Raw genomic sequence first — 17,943 nt, 5'->3', positions numbered from 1 at the left:
TAGTTGTTGGTGATTATACAACTGTCTCTATCTCACATCTACAAACGCCTGCCACATCAATCATCACCACGTTAATCATGCCTCGCCTTATTTATATACCAGGGAGACCAACAAGCTGTCTCACACCGGGCACAAAGCGAGGTACAATATACACAGCGTAGAACGCTGTACCAGCGGCCAAGAGTCCCGTAAACTGTCTATCGTTAGTAATTGGTACAAAAGGACGGGCGTATGTTTGACTTACCTTCTCAAACCAGGTATGGAAGTAAATGGCTGTCATCAACAACATCCAAGAGCTCAAGCCCATGACTCCAACAGCAAACTTGCCACCGAGTCCCAAGACAGGCTGCGCTGCGCCTTCACCCATAGCATGATCAGCCTCCACGTTGGCACTCTTCAGTGCGCCATCGCTCATGACAACACATCGCTCCTCGTTACGCTTTCCGGACCATCGCAATATAGCCCAGCCAACTTCCTGCATGAGGAATGCGGTACCGAGAGTAAGGAGGAAGACATGGCCCGATATGTCATGACCACCTTTCCACTTTCCACCGGCAGCCTTGCATGCAACTGCTGTGACCTTGTCCCCGACAGTGTCAGCGCCAAACTCGATCTCCCTCTTAGCAAGCTCGCAGCGACCACCTGTCCATCGGAAACCTCGATCGATCAAGGCAGGACCAAAACACCACTGGGTAACAAGGAACCACATAGAGGTAACAGCGAACCATCGGAAAATAGCACGGGCACGTCGCTCAATGTTGGCAGTGCTGGGGTGGGTAAACACGAAGGTGAAGAAAGCAACGGTAATCCAGGCCCAGCCTCTCTTGACGAACAACACGTTGAACAGATTGGACTTGCGCGCAAAGTAGCTTGGTGAGAAGCTCGGGTCTTGCAAGTGCGCTTGCGCGACGGGATCGTATGGGGAGGCGCGCGTCTGGGGCGAGATTATGGAGAAGATGGTGCCGAAAACCAGCATTGCTGGGAAGACCACCAGACCAGCTCTTTCAAGGGGCGTCGGGAGGAATGGTGAAGTGCGCGGCGTCGAAGTAGTTCGAGTAGAATCCATAGCTATGGTGTTCTCTTCAGGGGCCGCCTTTGCGGCACGACGGGTGGTAACCATTCTAAAGCGGTCGCAAACAAATCGATATTGAGTGATACTGGTGTCTAAAGCATTAGAATAGCGCAATGGAGAGGAAGAACAGAATAAGACAGGTGGCGCCGGAGCGACTTTGCTGGTGGTGTTTTTGATGGCTCAGGCAATGACGTCTACGCACTGGCGCTAATAGTGGGCTGTCGCCAAGGAAGCCCTGACAGATCGCCAGCGTCCCGGACGGAAAAAGGAAGGTTCCGTTTTTGGAGGTACGGAATTATTACGTAGAGCGGGGTGAAATCATAACCTCCTCATCTTTACATCGAATGCGACATTCGACGATGCCTTCGAAATTTCTATCTGTAATCAAGTGATTATGGAGGCCGGCGAACGCTATTTCACGGCTTTGATGACTCACATCACATGAATCGTGACGCGCATGCCCGACCTTGACGCGCCCGAAACCTTCGCTTCCATTTCTTCCCACATCGACCGCCCTGCTCCAGCCTTTCAACGTTTAGACGAACACGACCGACCATACCTTTATTAATCCAACTTGCACTCCATGTCCTTGAGAAGGGGTCGAGTGGCATCCGCTCTCTTACCAATGGCCTATGACCACCGTACCTAAAAATCTCTTGAACCCGCTCCTATGACTTCTTCCTCCCACTGCCCGCTGCTTGCCTTTTGCTGATCACGACTATTTCTTCTTTCTGAAGGCATTCTCTACGACCTCCTTTTTTTCTGGCCTCTTTTTGGCCATTTCCCACGACGTTCAAACCCCCTGATCGATCGCATACGACCAAAACCGAGCTCTCGACAACGGCAACATTGAGATAGAATCCACTGGCATTGTTTTTCTTTACCGCGGACCGTCTACGATGTTGTGTTGTGCTGTGGTGCACGACCTTGAGCTTTTTCATATACCTATATATGCCCAAACAAGACACATCATCCTCGACGGTGCAGCGGTATCCGTTCCTCATAACCTAAGAACTCTACTATCCGAATCTAAAACCTCTTTCACCCGATGTACCACTCTTTGTTTTTGCTCTTTCACTTTTCATTTACGAATACCGACCAAGATGAGAAACCACTACGCGTCTGTTACATATTCGATACACCGTTTTTCCATGGCCGATTTTGAAGAGTTGCAGCAAGGATACACTGGAGCTGGTAACAGAAGAATGCTCTGAGGCTTAGGCTGCCGTGACAAAGTAGCCTAAACGCTAGTCTAAGATAGCATAAAGAGACCAAATTATTTCGTCTCTTATGCTTCCGGGGGCTAATTCTTCTGGGATCCTGGGGATACTGCATTCAAATCAACATGCGACAAATCAGGATACCCGGAGTCAAAGACCGGCGCATCAGTTCACCATTTTGAGAGTACATGCGCTTGCAAAGTGGTCACTCTTTTTGTTATCCGATAGTATTGCCAGTGGTCGACGAGATGTCAGGACAGGATTGGTTACCAACGGGTTGATGGGGCAGTTTCGTGGACCAACTGCACGACCGATCCCTCGGCCATGGCACCTTAAATAGCAAATAAGGCTATCTACCATCAGACAAGGAGTGGTGCAGTGGAATCCGCTCTCCTACTTACCCTATGAAGTCTGAACCCCGTTCCTACAAACTCTATCACCCACTGCAACACTCATTGTCTTTTTGGACCTTTGTTCGAGTCCCCCTTTGGCCACCTCTTTTTTCCCTTTTCGACATTACGATCAGATTGACGGCTAAATTCCAAGAGAACCCTTCACTATGCCTCTACGCAAATTCCAGCCTCTGGTAGCGCGACATGTTCATTGAGGAGCATTTGCCAGAACATATATTGCATATCTTGCCAAAGATCGATATAAGGACGATAGGTTCGACTCGAAAATACATCAGCAGTGTTATTCCGACGATGTGGCAGCATAATGATCAGGTGTGGTGTGGGGTAGGCGAGGTTATTGACGAGGCCACCCCTCTACCCCTTTTAACTACTTCGAAAAGCTCGTTCTTTCTTCTTTCTCTTTCCTCCCTTATACGGATACTTTGAAGATATATGACCTTTGTCTACGAGAGGGCAAGGAGGTGAAGCAGAAAAGAAGAAGAGGAAGGCTATGGAGAAGAAGGACGGCGATGAGATGGAGGAGGCTCCTCTTGCACCGGGGCTCCTCGCCGGACACTGTTTCGCTGCCCACTCTGCCATCGAATGAAAAGAAAGGGGGGAGAAGAAGGAGAAGAACACCGCCTACCGCCTCCAAGGTGAGACCAACTAAGCGAATTAACATGAACATAGGAGTATCACGAATTGATACTTGAATACAAGGGATATCAATCGCTAAGCAGGTAGGTCGCAGGAGAATCATCCCCCAGGGCTTAGACTACCAACAGAGTAGCCTAAATGATAGTTCAAACTATCATAAGTCACCAAATTATTTCATCTCTTATGCTTTCAGGGGTAATTCTTCTACTGCCCTGACGGTCAAGCTATCAACAAGTGTTGGCTTTCCCCTCCTTTTCCTTTCCTGACAAAAGTCTACGCTATAGCGTTACTGTTATCCAGTTCACATGGTATCGATACGAATCGTTGAGTCATGGTTATATATGGGTTTTAACCCCAGTACCTTTGAAGCGAGGGGTCGTCAAGTGGGAATTCGTACCTATCTAATAACCTAAACCTCTCTCACCTTTTTGGCTTCCTCGTCACTTTTCTGTTATTCATTCAGCTTCGAACCCTTCTGGGCCAAGCCCTTTCTTTTTGTCATTTGAAGTGGTATTCGACCTAGAATCTCATCCTCCTTTCTTGGTTTTCACAATAGTCGGTCAGATACGCAGATCATGTCAAGGCAGGAAGTCACAATAAGGAGAAGTGCGAAAGCTGATAGATCTTATCGAACGCCTTGATTATCCATTGATTATTGATATCCCTTATGTTTGAAAGGAAAAAAAAAAAGAAAAAAAGTCGTAATCCTCCCAGATACCCGGCAACATCTCATCCTGGATGCCGCGGACGATGCTTCTCTTCTTTCTCTTCCAGCAGCAGGACAAGGGGGTGGAGCGGGAAAGCGGCTCGCCAGGTCGGCGAGGAGCTGCTGTTGCTGTTGTTGTTGCTGCTGTTGCGGAGTCGTAGCCTCCATCTCCTCGTCCTCATCCTCGGCGGCGGCGGCGGTGGTGGCCTGCCTCTTCTCGGGGTTCTTCTTCTGCCGGTCCCGTTTCTGGGAGTGGTCGGCCGCGACCGATCTTGCCACACTATGAATGTTAGTATCTGATCCTGCAGCAATATACATGTGCAAGGGAGGAGGGGAAGGTAGAATAGTATATTGACTTACAAAGTTGCACTTGCCGCTGAAGCCACCGGCGACCACCACCACCGGCACCGGCATCACCATCAACGCCATAGTATTGATCGACGGTCTATATATAGATATTAGTATACAGTTCGTTGTGTAGTTAGGTTGCTGATGTTTACTCACAGACATCTTAAACGTTTTGAATAGACGTGGCGACTTGGAACAGACGGAGGTCTTGACGACTTGAACGTGTAAACACTGGGATCTTGGTGACTTGAAACCTGTTGAAAGAAGTCGGCCATGTAGGTAGGCATTTAGTGGCTATCTACCTAGGTAGTGGCCTGGAGTTCACGTCGTGCTGTCGGCACGTGACAATAATACTGACGCCGGGGACTTCCAAAGCTCCTTCCCTCTGGTCATCGTTCCTCTGCAAACCATGATGTAATGTTGTCGCTCCAACTCGTGGGTTACCCCTCTCCCCCTCCCAACACAGAGGCTCGTCCCTTCCGAAATAAGAATCCCATGAGAAGTTTGGGAAGGCGCACTTTCTGGACAAAATGGTCGTCCCATTTCCAAGAAGCATCCTCACGAAGCCTCCTCCTACAACACACAACTGCGTGCACACTGAAGTCCCACGACCTTATGTTTTAAACACACCCTCATCACTTTGCTTTCAAGATGCTTCGTCGATCTGCAAAGCTTTCCTCTCGCCACTCTGGTGGTTCTGAGATGCCAGTGTCTCTCCCAAACACGCCGAGGGAAAGTGATGGGAAGAGGTCCCTAGAGGAGCTTGGAGAGCCAAGTTCGATGCGTGCAGATGCCCCTGAAAGACGGGATGAACTCTACAACGGTAACGACGACGACGATGACGGGGATGCAGTAGAGCATACCGAGTCAAGAAAGAAAGCTGCTCGGGCAGTAGCAAGACCAGCGTCTTTGAAGAAGACCCGTGGTAAGTTTTATTTTCAATCCCGCAAGTCTCACTGATCTGACCATGCGTTTGACAGTTATGATTGTAGAGTCATCGAGCCGCAGGAAGTCCTTGTGTCTTTGTACACATGGTCTTTAGTCCGGTAGGGGATTCGTCTGTCTCACAGTCGTTCCTAGTCATCGAACCGCAGGAGGATCTTGTGTCCCTTCACATGATCTTTAGTCCGGTAGGGGATTCGTCTGTTTCAGTCGTTCCTAGTCACAAGCCGCAGGAAGACCTTGTGTCTTTTCACATGGTCTTTAGTCCGGTAGGGGTTCGTCTGTCACAGTCGTTCCTAGTCATCGAACCGCAGAAGGATCTTGTGTCTTTAGTCCGGCAGGGGATCGGTTTACTGATACTAGTCACAAGCATTGGGAGGACCCAGGGTCCTTAGTCATGCAGGAAGACGTTTTACCCTCCCTGAACTTAGTGTATGGGGTCGTTTATGCCACTACACTCGAGTCCGCCATCCAGGAGAGGGACTTTGCCACTGAAGAGAACACGCAGTCCGGCAGAACAACATCTCGACGTCATCTTTGAAATCTCAAGACGGGCGCGAACCAGCTTCTCTAAGTCCCTATTGCGGCCCAGGAACATTATGACGGTAGTTATCAGTCTCGGCCCGACCTCTCTACGGCGTACAGCAATGCCCTCCAGTCTGCCAAACGCACACTATGGGTTATCCCAAGCCATACAGCGTTGGACGATGGCAATCTCACTCCCTTTTCTGCCTGGATGTTTCCGACAATTCCCTGTCATCTCACTAGTCCCGCCAAAGAGACCACACAAGATTGGCCACTTGTCCCTTATCCAGAACAAACACAAAACCGGCCATGGCAGATTATGCCACCCATTAGTCAGACGATTATGGCTGATTTACGACTCTTCATCACCAATACCTACATTCTCCAAACCATTCAACAACTATAGCACTTTGAGAGCCTACCAGGCATGGGCTGCTTTGATGCAGACTAGAGTATAGCTATACTGAAGACACTGCTGTGCCGTCGGTCGTCGGCGACTGTGGACAAAACACAAGATGAGATCTTACTTCTTTCACTATGCGAGGAGGAAACTAGATTTTGCCACTGGTTTCAAGAAACCCGGCTCAATAGAAGAGATAAGCAAAACGGACAGCAACGCCGAGAACATTCAGCTCATCTGCGAGAGCTTGATCGTTACCATCTCAAACACCACTGTAGTTCGCTACTCCTAAGGTCACCAACCTTGAACCCTTACGCCATACACTGTCATTCAATCATGGCGGATAGCATGTATGGTCTTTCAGTCTGTCGGACATACAGGCAGCCGCGCAACGCCCAGTGTAGCAACCTGCAACAACAGATCAACAGCCGGGGTGGCGGAATCCAGCTAGATGTTTTGAAAGCAGTGCTTTGTTCAATACTATCGCTTGCAGCGCTTCTTCCCTCCGCTCCATCAGCAGTACCACTGGTATCATATACCTCGCGCCCGTTGAGCGGCTCTATGATGGTCATCTTCTAATTGCGCAATACTCACAGTCTTGACATAGAGTTGTTGGTGAGTCTCAGGAGAGACTGTCCGCAATCCTCCTCCCAATGACAGCAAGGTACAACAAATTCAACGTCCAATAATGAACCTTTGGCATGTATTCATTCATGAATATCGACTTATAAATCCTTGGTCACACACAGAGACGCCTCCAAAGCTCTGGCAATATGGTCGAGCCCAATACAACGAGCCACATCCGCCCCTGCCCTGACACATATGACAGCTGGGATTTCATCTTCTCTCTGCGCATGAAACCATCACGACAGAAATGGACATTCAAGATTCACGCATATCGTCCTATGAAATCAGCAAGAGCTTATGATCCAAAATATCAGTGATCAGGTTTGAAAGAAAACGGTGAAATGTTCATCTATCGCATGCACAGTGGTTGCCGCAAGTTCACTCTTGCCATCCATCACGAAGACATTGTCGGATGGGTCGTTGCTGCATCTGGAATCGGGGTGCACACTCTCTAGCGCTCTCATACACATTATGGATGGACAAGACTCACCCCTTTTTCTTTTCTTGACAGGATTGCGTACCCTTTCCCACCACAGAAAGCAGGTTTTGGTACCAACGCCCTGACTAAAGAAGCTGCTGCATTGAGGGAGAAAGAGGCTACCACCGCCGAGGCTGAAGCTCAAGCTGCAGTTATTGCCTAAGAAGTTGCTGGTACGGGTCCGAGTCAGCTCAACCTGTCGATTACCTTGTGGCTACACCACAGGGAACAGCCCACAGGACGCAACTCCGAACACTGTTTCTACTGCTGGTACAGGTCCTAGCCAACTCCCAATTCCCTACCCCGGGCCCTCGCCGCAATTGGGGATGATACAACAGTTACTCGCTTGCTTGAGATCTGAGCGGATAGCATGGACCTCTAGCCTATCAAGAGAGCCAGCAGTTATGATCCGCCCGGTCTAACAATTTAAAGCGTCCGCTGCAGCAATATATGGAAATACGACATCTCCGCAAAGATTCCCAGCGGTTTCAGAACGATCGCTTTCGTCAATAGTGAGGAGACTCACCAGCAGGCATACCGACACATCAAGGCCATGAATCCTTCTGTGCCCATGGTGCTGGTGACACGCCGATGGAAGGGACCGCCTTAATGGGCGATTATCCCGTCGTTAACCCCCAGTCTAGATGTCGATGCTACAAGCACAGGACCAAGCCAACCACCCCAAGGTCCCTTCCGCTGCAGGGGATGATAGCCATCGGCCTCCTTGAGACAGACCTTGCACTAGTAAAAGGTATGCACCTCCGGTCAACCGGGCATACAAACAGCCGCGCTCCACCTGGTCTACAGATTGACAACCCTAGTCGCGGCGGCGAACTCCAGGAGGAAGCTTTCCCAGGAAGTTCTAGCTCTTCCAAACCGATCTCTATTGATGAGACTATGTCTGGCATTGTACCACCGACCAAGTACCTTTCACAAAGATGTACGGCTTTTGCTAACGAACCCTGACCAACCCCAAAGCTGTCGGTTTCAATTTGATCGATTGTTCCTTACATTGAATCTGCCACCGCCACCTATTTTACAGAAATGTGCATCGAACATTGTCATATCGGCGAAAATTCACATGGACGAGACTACTGAATTCATTCTCGCGTTGTTGTCCTTCCATGGCCTTACGATCACTCGCTTTAAGGAATAGTCTTCTACATAGTGAGAAGACCCAGCACCAACACTACATTCAAGGTTATTGCCAAATGACCTCAGCAATATCCGGTACGACGGCACAACATATACATCACCCAATTAAGCCATGGAGCTAAAATTCATTCCAAAAGACTGTCCTTTTCTTCTACGCCGCCGATCATCTTCGCTCGTCGTCATATCCTATGCTTATTTCACTGTCCACGGTACTCAAACTGTTTGTCAATTTGACCTTACGATATCCCTGCATCTTGTCTTTGGCATTTGTGTAGCTCTACGCGGAGCATCGTGAGAGAGAACGCCAGACAGCAAAATGAGGAAGATGGAAAGGTGAAACAAAAGTTCAGCAGATTCAGTGTGTTGGCTTATCAAGATACTGACGGTGGAGTTAGGATGGATTATATCAGCGAAAAGGAGAGGGGGTCCTGTTTCAGCTGAACAGCTCACGAAGAGTTGTTGGAATGATTGTGACGGAAAGGAAGGAGGATGGGCAAAGATCTAGGATTTGGGGGCTTTCCAGGCGGGATCAAACTGTTGAGGGTCGGACATGCGGAGGCATATGGGTTTCTCATCTTTATGACAAGGATGTTTGTTTGTGGGAAGAAAAAGCTAAGTACCTTCTACGAGGATGATATTTGATCTTGCTGCTAACCCGACACCGCAAGGATACGGCGATCTCGACCGAGATTAAGAACAACGATCTACAAATTCAGGACTGTCACCAATGGCTTTACTGCTGATGCTAGGAGATGATCAACAACGGAATATGTATGTGTGGAATACGCCTCAAAATGATAATATGGCAACACTTACTGACGATCCTCCTACAAAGGGTACCCCCAGGACCATCGCCTTGGCCTTCTTGTTCGTAGTACTCAGCAAGGTGTTTTTGCCGAAGTGCCAAGTATCCACAAGTCCCAACGCCTCTCAAGTATGGCATATAACAAGCTACTGAGCATACCGACGCGGACACAACCTTTACCTTAGGCAAAATACTGGAAGTGTGTTTAGGGATCTTCAAGTCAACCAATACTGTCATACCACACTGCATCCACATGCATCTCGGCTGTCTCTACATTATCCTGTTCATGTCTTCCCTTCAATACTTTTACGTCCTCTGGCAAACCTAGGACCCCCGGGCGCTTCTACAACTCTATCTTTCCCCTCATAGGAATGACCTGCTGCCCCCAAGCCCTTGTCATGTAGATATGGATATACAGATACTAGACAGGCAATGTAAGAATAACCTACCGATACGTACTCCAACTGATGCGAGACAATGATACTGGTCTGTGTCAAAGCTACTGAACTGTAAGAGAACTGACTTGACTTTGACCTTCGCTAATAGGCCAAGAGCTGATGGAAGACCATAATAACAGGAGTTCCATGTTCAGTTCGTACCGTCTCTTTTTGTTCCTTTTCCTTTCTTCACTCTATAGCTGCAATGGAGTCAGTTTATATACTCTGGTTACGTATCTAGACTGCTGAAAGAGCCTTCCACCATTTGTCGTAGCTCAGCCCTTTGCTTCTGACTTATGCCAGCGGGAGATCCTGGTCTTGGTGTCGGTGTCATCTCGTCTACATCAAGCTGTCAACAAGTGTTGGCTGGTTTTCTTTCTTATTCTCTGCCTTCTTGAAAAGAGTGTACGATATGACATCATCATCGTGCACAAGGTAATGACTCAGGTTGTTGAGTTGGGTGCCTCTCAGATGCTCAGTATCACGAGCATACCTGCAACCACCCCTTAAGAAGAAATCTAACTTGATCACTCTTCAAGCAAGGAGTGGTCTGGTGGGATCCTCCCTAATAACCTACTAATTCTTCTATACGAACCTAAAAGTCCTCTCTCCCCATTCGAACACTCCTTGCTTTTTGTCATTTTGCCTGGCACCATACCCACCTACCGACCCCTTATATATCGACTAACCAAAGCCACCATATTGTGACAGAAAAGCCATCCTGAGACAGCAATCTGCCTGCCAGATAATACTAAGAGCAATGATGTCCCCCTTGTCATAAAGGCTGTCTCGGTTGGGCTGTTCTTCTGTGACAGGTGACCCATGACTCTGCTGCCTGGATACTAACTTTGCGTCCAACCTTACCCAGTCAACACTTAGCCACTTAGGCAGAACCAACAAATCCTCCTTTCTCTTCTCTTATATACTAAAACTAGATTCTCAACTCTAACGAAGCAGCTAAACAGGTGGACCAGCCTTATGGTGCAGCGGGAGTGATATCCTGCTCCCACTTCGTTTTTATTTTTTAGCGTCCATGTCGTGGGTTCGAATCTGACACTCCTCGCTGCGATATCCTTCTTTCCTTTCCTTCTCCTTTTTTCTCTTTTCTTTCTTTTCTCGACACCCTATAGCATATCATATCTTTAACGCATTCTCAACTAACGTGCCTTTTCTTGAATTCCAAGGTCGACTCTCGTTGAGTGTCCTCTCTGTCCCATCTGGTCTTCGCGGTACCGTGATGGTGAACGGTGCAGCCGACGCATGACAGTCAAGCTTCTTCAGTCTTATCAAAGTTTACAGATAGGCAGGAAACTTAAATCCGCTGTCTACCTGTACCAGACTCTTATGCCATGATAATAAGACCTTCAATCAGCGAAGTAGCTGTATGATAATAATAATATGGCAGCCGATTCGGCAACGTCGCATTAAAAAGATCGTCGATCCTTCGCTTTTTGCGTTCGAACCCCATTTTCCTTTCAACATGTCATTTTGCCATTCCACTTCTTAACAAGATAAACCCTTAGGTACTTGACTAATATCGAATATTCGGTCTTGACATTCATGTGTGACATGTTCGTGCGCTGTTGGTCCAAACTCCTCATCCTGGTATCTCGGCTTACACCCAGTATACTACTCCACCGATCAAACCAGGCATCCATCTCAAGGGGTTATATACCCTGAAAAAACAATTGGAATTCAGCGAAGTAGCTTGAACAAACCAACTACAGCTTACGCTGCCCACTTCATACTTGGTGTGGTGGTATAACCCATCAACCTTGCTTCGGCAAAAACTCCCTTCGGGGCTTCTCTTCGCTTTTTGTTCGAACACAGTCTTTGGGTGTCTTTCTTTTTTTTGTATTTTTGCGTTCCTTCAAGGATGAAACCCTCTCTTTATGATCTATGCTTGGTATCGATGTGATGTTGGACTGTTCGGTCAGTAGTGTTGCTTGATGATAGGGATCTTGAAGTCGCGATGTAGTCCGACATCACTGCAAGACATTATTGCAACCAGTAGTGCTTATGAAATCGTAATAAGTTCTTCATATTGATACTAAATAATTTAAAAGAAACTGCCTTTATCAACATACATCACAAATGCTGTAGCTTGCGAATAGCCTCCCTGTAAAGCTCATCATGTAAGTCATGGCCAGCATCAGATTCCTCGACTACCCTATGTACCATCACCATCTTTCCCCAGCCTTCCTAGCTCTCAGTCTTCCACTCTCAGCTTGTCAGTCTCCCAAGTTCTGTCCTCAGACACGGGCGCTGCCTGCGCCCTCCTATACCCATGCGTCACTAGTATCCATCCCGGCGAGGTGAGTCAACGCCGGCCTAGCCCCACATCTGACTTACACCAACTAACATGGGATCCCTGCTCTTGTGCAACGACAGGACAAACAAACAGTCCTTCATATATCGCTTTTAATTGACAAGGAATCAGCGAAGTAGCTAAAACCAACCAACGTTGAATATTGAATAACTCAATGCTCTAAATTTGCCTATCCTCAGGGGTAGGCCTTCGCTTTTTGGTGTGGTCGTGAGTTCGAACCAGGTCTGCGCATGACTATCGTCCTTTATTCTTTTTATTCTTTTTCCTTTCTCTATTCTCCATAGCTTCCATAGGTTAAGTGAATATACGCTGGTCGTTTATCCATTTTGTTGAGACAGCCGTCCACCATCTTCCTCCTCCCTCAAGACCTCGGTTCATTGCACTCGTGCCTTGGTCCCCATGCCAAGACACAACAAACTCTACGCACCAAGCACCTATCAACAGCCTTCATCTAAACCTAAACTACGGCCATATCCTAGGATAAATAGTCAAATACGTCCATTCCCTTCAGCGAAGTAGCTACACCTGGAATCACTGGAAAGATTTCCTCCCGGTTGGGAGCCTTCGCTTGTAGGTAGAGGTCGTGGGTTCGAACAAAAAAAAAGACAAAAGAGAAAAAATAAGGTTCAAGCATATCGGAGCATCTCCAAGATATCGGAGATCTACTAACATCTACAGCATATACTAACATGAATGCCATTTAATATACCATCTCTATAATTTTGCTTCACGTTTCAATTTATTTAAACATTTAGCATAGATCATCAATCCAATATTGTCTTGTACCTTTTTTATTTCCCCTTCTCTCCCCATTCCTAGGTGTTTTCCATGCTTCCTCTTATGTCTGTCTGCCATGGTCGCACAGCCCGCCCCCCATGTCGTTCAAATGACCTGCACTCCACCACCAATAGACAGACTCCACATCACCACGTCGATCACCCCCTCCACCCCGATTCAATGCATGCCTTCAGATATAAGCCATGCTAGAAGCGTTCATTGTCAGCGAAGTAGCTACACTAACACCTCAATGGAGAACTTTTGGCGGAGTGGTGAGTTCGCTCCTACTCTGCCGCCCCTTCCCACTAGGGAAGGGGGCTTCTTCGCTTTTGCCCATCCATGGTTCGATCCGCCGTTTCGTTCCTTTTTTGCTCTTTATCATGTCTTTTCATCCATCATTCTCAGACATCACCAGAACTGAGTTTGGTGTTTGCCCACATCATTTCCATCATGTTCATCTGTGTCCCGTGACGTCGTGTGGCTGATGCCTGATGTTTGTTCACAAATGAGAAGCAAACCACACCTTATCGAGAAAGACATATTTACGAAAGCAACCTATCATTGCCCATAGTGACAAACCTTCACGAGATATGGAAACTTCTAGGATTCTCATGCCAGCTAGAACATTTCCATTTACAACACGGCATCATATTCAGTTCACCTCATTTCAATCACAGACACACTTAGTAGTAGCAATTTGTTTCATTCAGCTACCTGATCAAAGCAAGCATCTAGTCCAATCTTGGAGTTGAACTATCCGAAACTCCAGTTCCAACCTGGAACAAAACCCTATACCCTAAAAATGAAAAAGAACAAACTCAAAAGGATTCATAGGAATCAGTGAGCAGACAATGCTCGGGTATTTCGCAATTTACGCATAAGGCGGCGCCTCTTCGTCGTCCTAAGAGAAGCGGGCAATGGCCGCGCAGAAGTTGTTGCGGTTGTCCTTGTCCAAGACAGCAGACTTGCCGTCAACATTGACCATGTTGACACTGGCCTTGGTGCTGATACCGTAAAGGTGCAGCTTGGAGCTCTCAATGCTGATCATGTTGTCTTGGCAGTTGTTCTCGCCGACACAGACCTGGTCGTAGTTGTCGAAGAAGCTGTAAAGACCACCACCATAGATGAAGACATCCTTGGAGTTGACAGCGCGGACACCCCAGGTACGGGCACATCGCTTCGAGTCGCCAGTGCAGGTAGCCTTGAAGTCGGGGTCATGGTACTTCTCGTTGACAGTGAAGGGAACAGTGGCGTCAGGGTTACCCTGCATGTAGGCAGTCTCGGTCTGGATGAGGGACATGTAGACGTTGGAAGCGTCCTGGAGGTGGTAGTTGTACAGGACACTGTGCTCGGAAGCAGTACCCCACAGCCAGGCACCCTTGGTGCTCTCAATCAAAACACCACGGCCGTTGTAGAGGTTGATCTGAGAGTGGTCACCGCGGTCGAGCTCGTGGTCGGCAACCCAAAACCAGGTGTTCTCGAGGTAGCAGCTTGACTCCTTGGTCATGTGGAAGAGCATGAAAGCGGCAAGGCACTCAGGCTTGGGGTCGGCCTTGACCTTGGGGTTCTTGGCGCAGGTGTCGGACTGGAGCTGGGTACCAGCAGAGCCACCAACGCGGAAGTGGACGTCAAAGAGACCAGCAGAGCCGGGAGTCTCACCAGCAACGTTGAACTCCATGAGGATGGCACCAGGCTGAGGTCCGACGGTCTCGAACATGAGGTCCTGGATCTCGACGTTGCCAACATCACCAGCCTCACCAACTTGCCAGAGAGGCTTGGGGTTGGCTTGGTCCTTGAAGTTCTTGTCACCTCCAGCCATGATTAGGGGCCAGATCTCGCCGACGATCTTGATGTTCTTGGGGACCTTGACAGTGTCGGTGAAGATGTAAGCACCATGGTCGAAGTAAACGATTTGTCCTTCCTGGATACCGTCAAAGACAGCCTGGATAGCAGCGGTATCGTCAGTCTTGCCATCACCCTTGGCACCCTTGGACTTGACGGAGACAAAGTTGGAGGCGGGAACACCCTCGTACTGGGGCTTGCTCTTGGTGACAACGTTGCCATTGCTGTCAAGGATAGCCTTGGGCTTCTCAACGGGGGTCTGAGTGGCTTGGATAGCCTTGCCGTTACCACCAGTGTAGGCACGTCCTTGAACGAAAGACTCGATCTTGGCGTTACCGGGAAGGATGGTAGCGTCAGTACCGCCATTCTTGACAGCGACGGGGACGGAGGTCATGTCGACGTTGTCGATGATAAGAGTACCGTTGGTGCTGGTTTGGCCAGGGTTGTAGTTGGACAGAACACCAACCTCGGTGTTGGCAATCTTGCTGTCAGTCAAAAGGATGGAGCCAACGTTCTGGATGCCTCCACCGGCAGTCATGTCGATACCGACCTTGGCGCCAGAAATGTCAAGGCCGTTGAGAGTCCACACCCAGTTCCAGTTCATGTAAATAGCAGTGTTGCAGTTGCGGAAAGTCATGTTGCGGCTGGTGAATTGCTGGCTACCGAAGAAACCACCATACTTGCCACCAATGAAGGTAAGGTCGGTCATGAAACCACCAGAGCCGTTGTCAATGAAGATACCCTGCTGCTTGTTGTCCTCGCTAGGGTCCTCGATCATCTGGAAGACAATATTCTGGAGGGAGGTAGCTTGAGCAACCTGCCAGTGGATACCGGTACCGGAGCTCTTGGGCATACCAGTCAGGTCGATCTTGAAGTTGCGAATCTGGCGGAAGAAGTTGTTCTGGTTGGTGTGCCAGTTGGAACCGTCGTTGTTGTAAGGGTCGACATCGATGACAGCCATACCTTCGAAGTTGGCGGAGGGCTTCAGGACGGGGAGGTTGCTGAGATCACCCACCATGTGGGTGTAGTAGTAGGGAAGAAGGGGCTTCGAGACAACGTAGGTGCCGGGAGGGAAGTAAACAAGAGCGGGAGTAACAGTCTGAGAATCACAACCCTTGCCGCAGCGGTTGCCGTCAGAGAAAGCAGAGTTGATGGCTTCGGTGTCATCAGAGCTTCCATCACCCTTGGCGCCGTAATCCTTGACATTGCGGAAGATCTTGTAGTTGGGAGAGTTACCAAAGGCAACCTGACCCTGACGCTTGATGGAAGAGAGCCACCAAGAGCCGGCATCAGCTGCGGGAGAGACAGGAGCACTGTACTCAGGAGCTGCCGCTGCAGGAACAGAGACCTCGGCAACAGGGACTGCAGCTTGAGGTGCAGCCGAAGCCGGGAGAGTAAAGAGGCGCATGGCCAAAAGGGAGGCGGTGACAACAGTCGAGAGCCCCATGATGACGATGAAGAACCAGCTAAATCGTTGCCTTTGAGGTGTCGAGTAGTGGTATCGCTCTAGGATGAGTGGTGTTGATATCTCAGCGGAATGCTGTCAAAGGAGAGCGGTTAGCTTTCTGCTTGTGCAGCTTCAAATTTGTTGTTTTTTGCAGAAGAAAGTTTGTAAAAGAAAGAAAGAAAGGTTTGTGGGAAAGGTAAGTATCAAGCTTCGTGAAGCTATCAACCTTTGGGGTGCGTGATATTGATCAAGGTTTGGGAGAACAATGAACAACACAATAGAAGGAGAGGTTGAAAGAGTGAAGAGAACGGATGAAAATAACAAAGAACAATAGCAACGGTATGACGTGAATGAGAGTGGTTGTTGCGGTGGGTGAAGCTGGGCTGCCAGCTGGTGACAGTCCTTGACAGTGCCAGTGAAGAAGATCGGCCGGCAGTGCCACATCATGAAAGCAGGCCAAGGCCTCTTCTTATCTGTATGGCCACTGGCCTTTTACAGCTGGCCGGCACTGCTCAAAGCGGTACATGGGATGAAAGGGCTTGGAGTGGTTTCGGTCCCTTGTTTCTGGTTGCATATGGAGGCTTGTCACTTATGAAACTTACCACGAAACAGGTCAAAGAAGTCTAGGACCTGAACCAATGTATGGCGAAAAGAACGAGATATTCAAAAGGGAGGCGCACTCTTTAAATTGGTGGTAATTGCACACTTGGCAAAAAGAAAAGAAGACCCAAAAAGAAAGAGGGTGGTGATCAAAGCAATGACGCTGTACCAGACATGCAAGTGAATGTAAAAAGGGAGAGACAGGGAGAGACACGCGAGGCGCGTGTTCACACGATAAAGAGTGTCGTGATGGTGTGCGGTGTGGTGGTTGAGGTAGCAAAATGAGAGACAAGTGCAGGTGTTTTGACCTTATATGTGACTCGGGACTAATAATGAATGACTTCTTTTTGGGCTCACCTTGTCATTGCTTTTGGGGCCATCGCCTCTACCATGGACAGGGATCTCATCGTAGTAACCCTCGACGGATGGCATCCGCCGTCTCTGCGTCCGCGAGCCAGCCATTGCGGTGGAGTTCTCAATGGTGTAGTCGTTCAAGGGGTCTGGAGAGATCACCATTGGCTATGGGATCCTCACGGCTTGTTTCAAACACGGCCGGTAGTGGTCCAAGCGAGCGGATGGAGGATCTGGGTTGCTGTGATTTGAGGATGAAGGATGAAACAAATATATTCCGAGCTATACAGTAGCGTTTATGCTGAATTGACGATGGCGAATGTTTAGGTACTGGCGAAGATGAAGAGACGCGAGATAGACGAGCGATGAACGACAAAAGCAAAGGAGATTGATGTGCCTTCCCAATGTAACCCCCAACCTACATCACCTGAAAAGGAAAGTGCAATAGAGCCTCCGAAGAGAGTCTAGCGCTCAATAGTTATAGGTGACTACTCGCTACTCTCCACTAGTCCCTGGGCTAATGGGTTAAAGCCAGCGGGTGGCTTCACGCCAGATCCTTAGTGGATCAAAAGAGCCGGGGCATCTGCTCTCGCTCTTGCTCTCTGTAGCAGACAAGAACAAAAGCTCCTTCTCCATTCAGATTCGGCCATCATAAGGCTCGTTCACAAGACCCCAGCGTATCTTCCATCGAACACACAGTCGGGTGCCTTGCATCGCAGATCAGCATTCACGTTCACCATGTGGCATCCAATACAGAGTAGAGTTTACGCTTGATCTCCACAGATAATGCCTTCATCATTCCTCCGGAGCCCTCTCTTTTTTTTTTTTTTTTT

General features: G+C 48.7%; 4 protein-coding genes across 4 annotated transcripts; 1 reads left to right on the top strand and 3 right to left on the bottom strand.

Moving 5' to 3' along the window:
* Window positions 1–91: 91 nt before the first annotated feature.
* Window positions 92–1,120, bottom strand: FIESC28_09465 (uncharacterized protein; the record flags this gene model as incomplete). The annotated part of the gene is made up of 2 exons (XM_031163601.1): window positions 92–193; window positions 245–1,120. 2 exons carry the CDS (start codon window positions 1,118–1,120, stop codon window positions 92–94), a joined length of 978 nt encoding a protein of 325 aa, XP_031012338.1.
* A 2,630-nt stretch (window positions 1,121–3,750) lies between these two features.
* FIESC28_09464 (uncharacterized protein) lies at window positions 3,751–4,557 on the bottom strand (the record flags this gene model as incomplete). The annotated part of the gene is made up of 4 exons (XM_031163600.1): window positions 3,751–3,789; window positions 4,060–4,327; window positions 4,434–4,492; window positions 4,552–4,557. 4 exons carry the CDS (start codon window positions 4,555–4,557, stop codon window positions 3,751–3,753), a joined length of 372 nt encoding a protein of 123 aa, XP_031012337.1.
* A 489-nt stretch (window positions 4,558–5,046) lies between these two features.
* Window positions 5,047–5,437, top strand: FIESC28_09463 (uncharacterized protein; the record flags this gene model as incomplete). The annotated part of the gene is made up of 2 exons (XM_031163599.1): window positions 5,047–5,320; window positions 5,376–5,437. The coding sequence occupies 2 exons, from the start codon at window positions 5,047–5,049 to the stop codon at window positions 5,435–5,437; spliced, it is 336 nt and encodes a 111-aa protein (XP_031012336.1).
* Window positions 5,438–13,771: 8,334 nt separating this feature from the next.
* Window positions 13,772–16,159, bottom strand: FIESC28_09462 (uncharacterized protein; the record flags this gene model as incomplete). The annotated part of the gene is made up of 1 exon (XM_031163598.1): window positions 13,772–16,159. One exon carries the CDS (start codon window positions 16,157–16,159, stop codon window positions 13,772–13,774), a length of 2,388 nt encoding a protein of 795 aa, XP_031012335.1.
* Between the last annotated feature and the right edge of the window lie 1,784 nt (window positions 16,160–17,943).

Source organism: Fusarium coffeatum, assembly GCF_003316985.1.
Source record: "Fusarium coffeatum strain FIESC_28 chromosome Unknown BRIP53273_contig_242, whole genome shotgun sequence".
Classification (NCBI taxonomy): Eukaryota; Fungi; Ascomycota; class Sordariomycetes; order Hypocreales; family Nectriaceae; genus Fusarium; species Fusarium coffeatum.
This window is presented reverse-complemented; position numbering and strand designations above follow the sequence as displayed.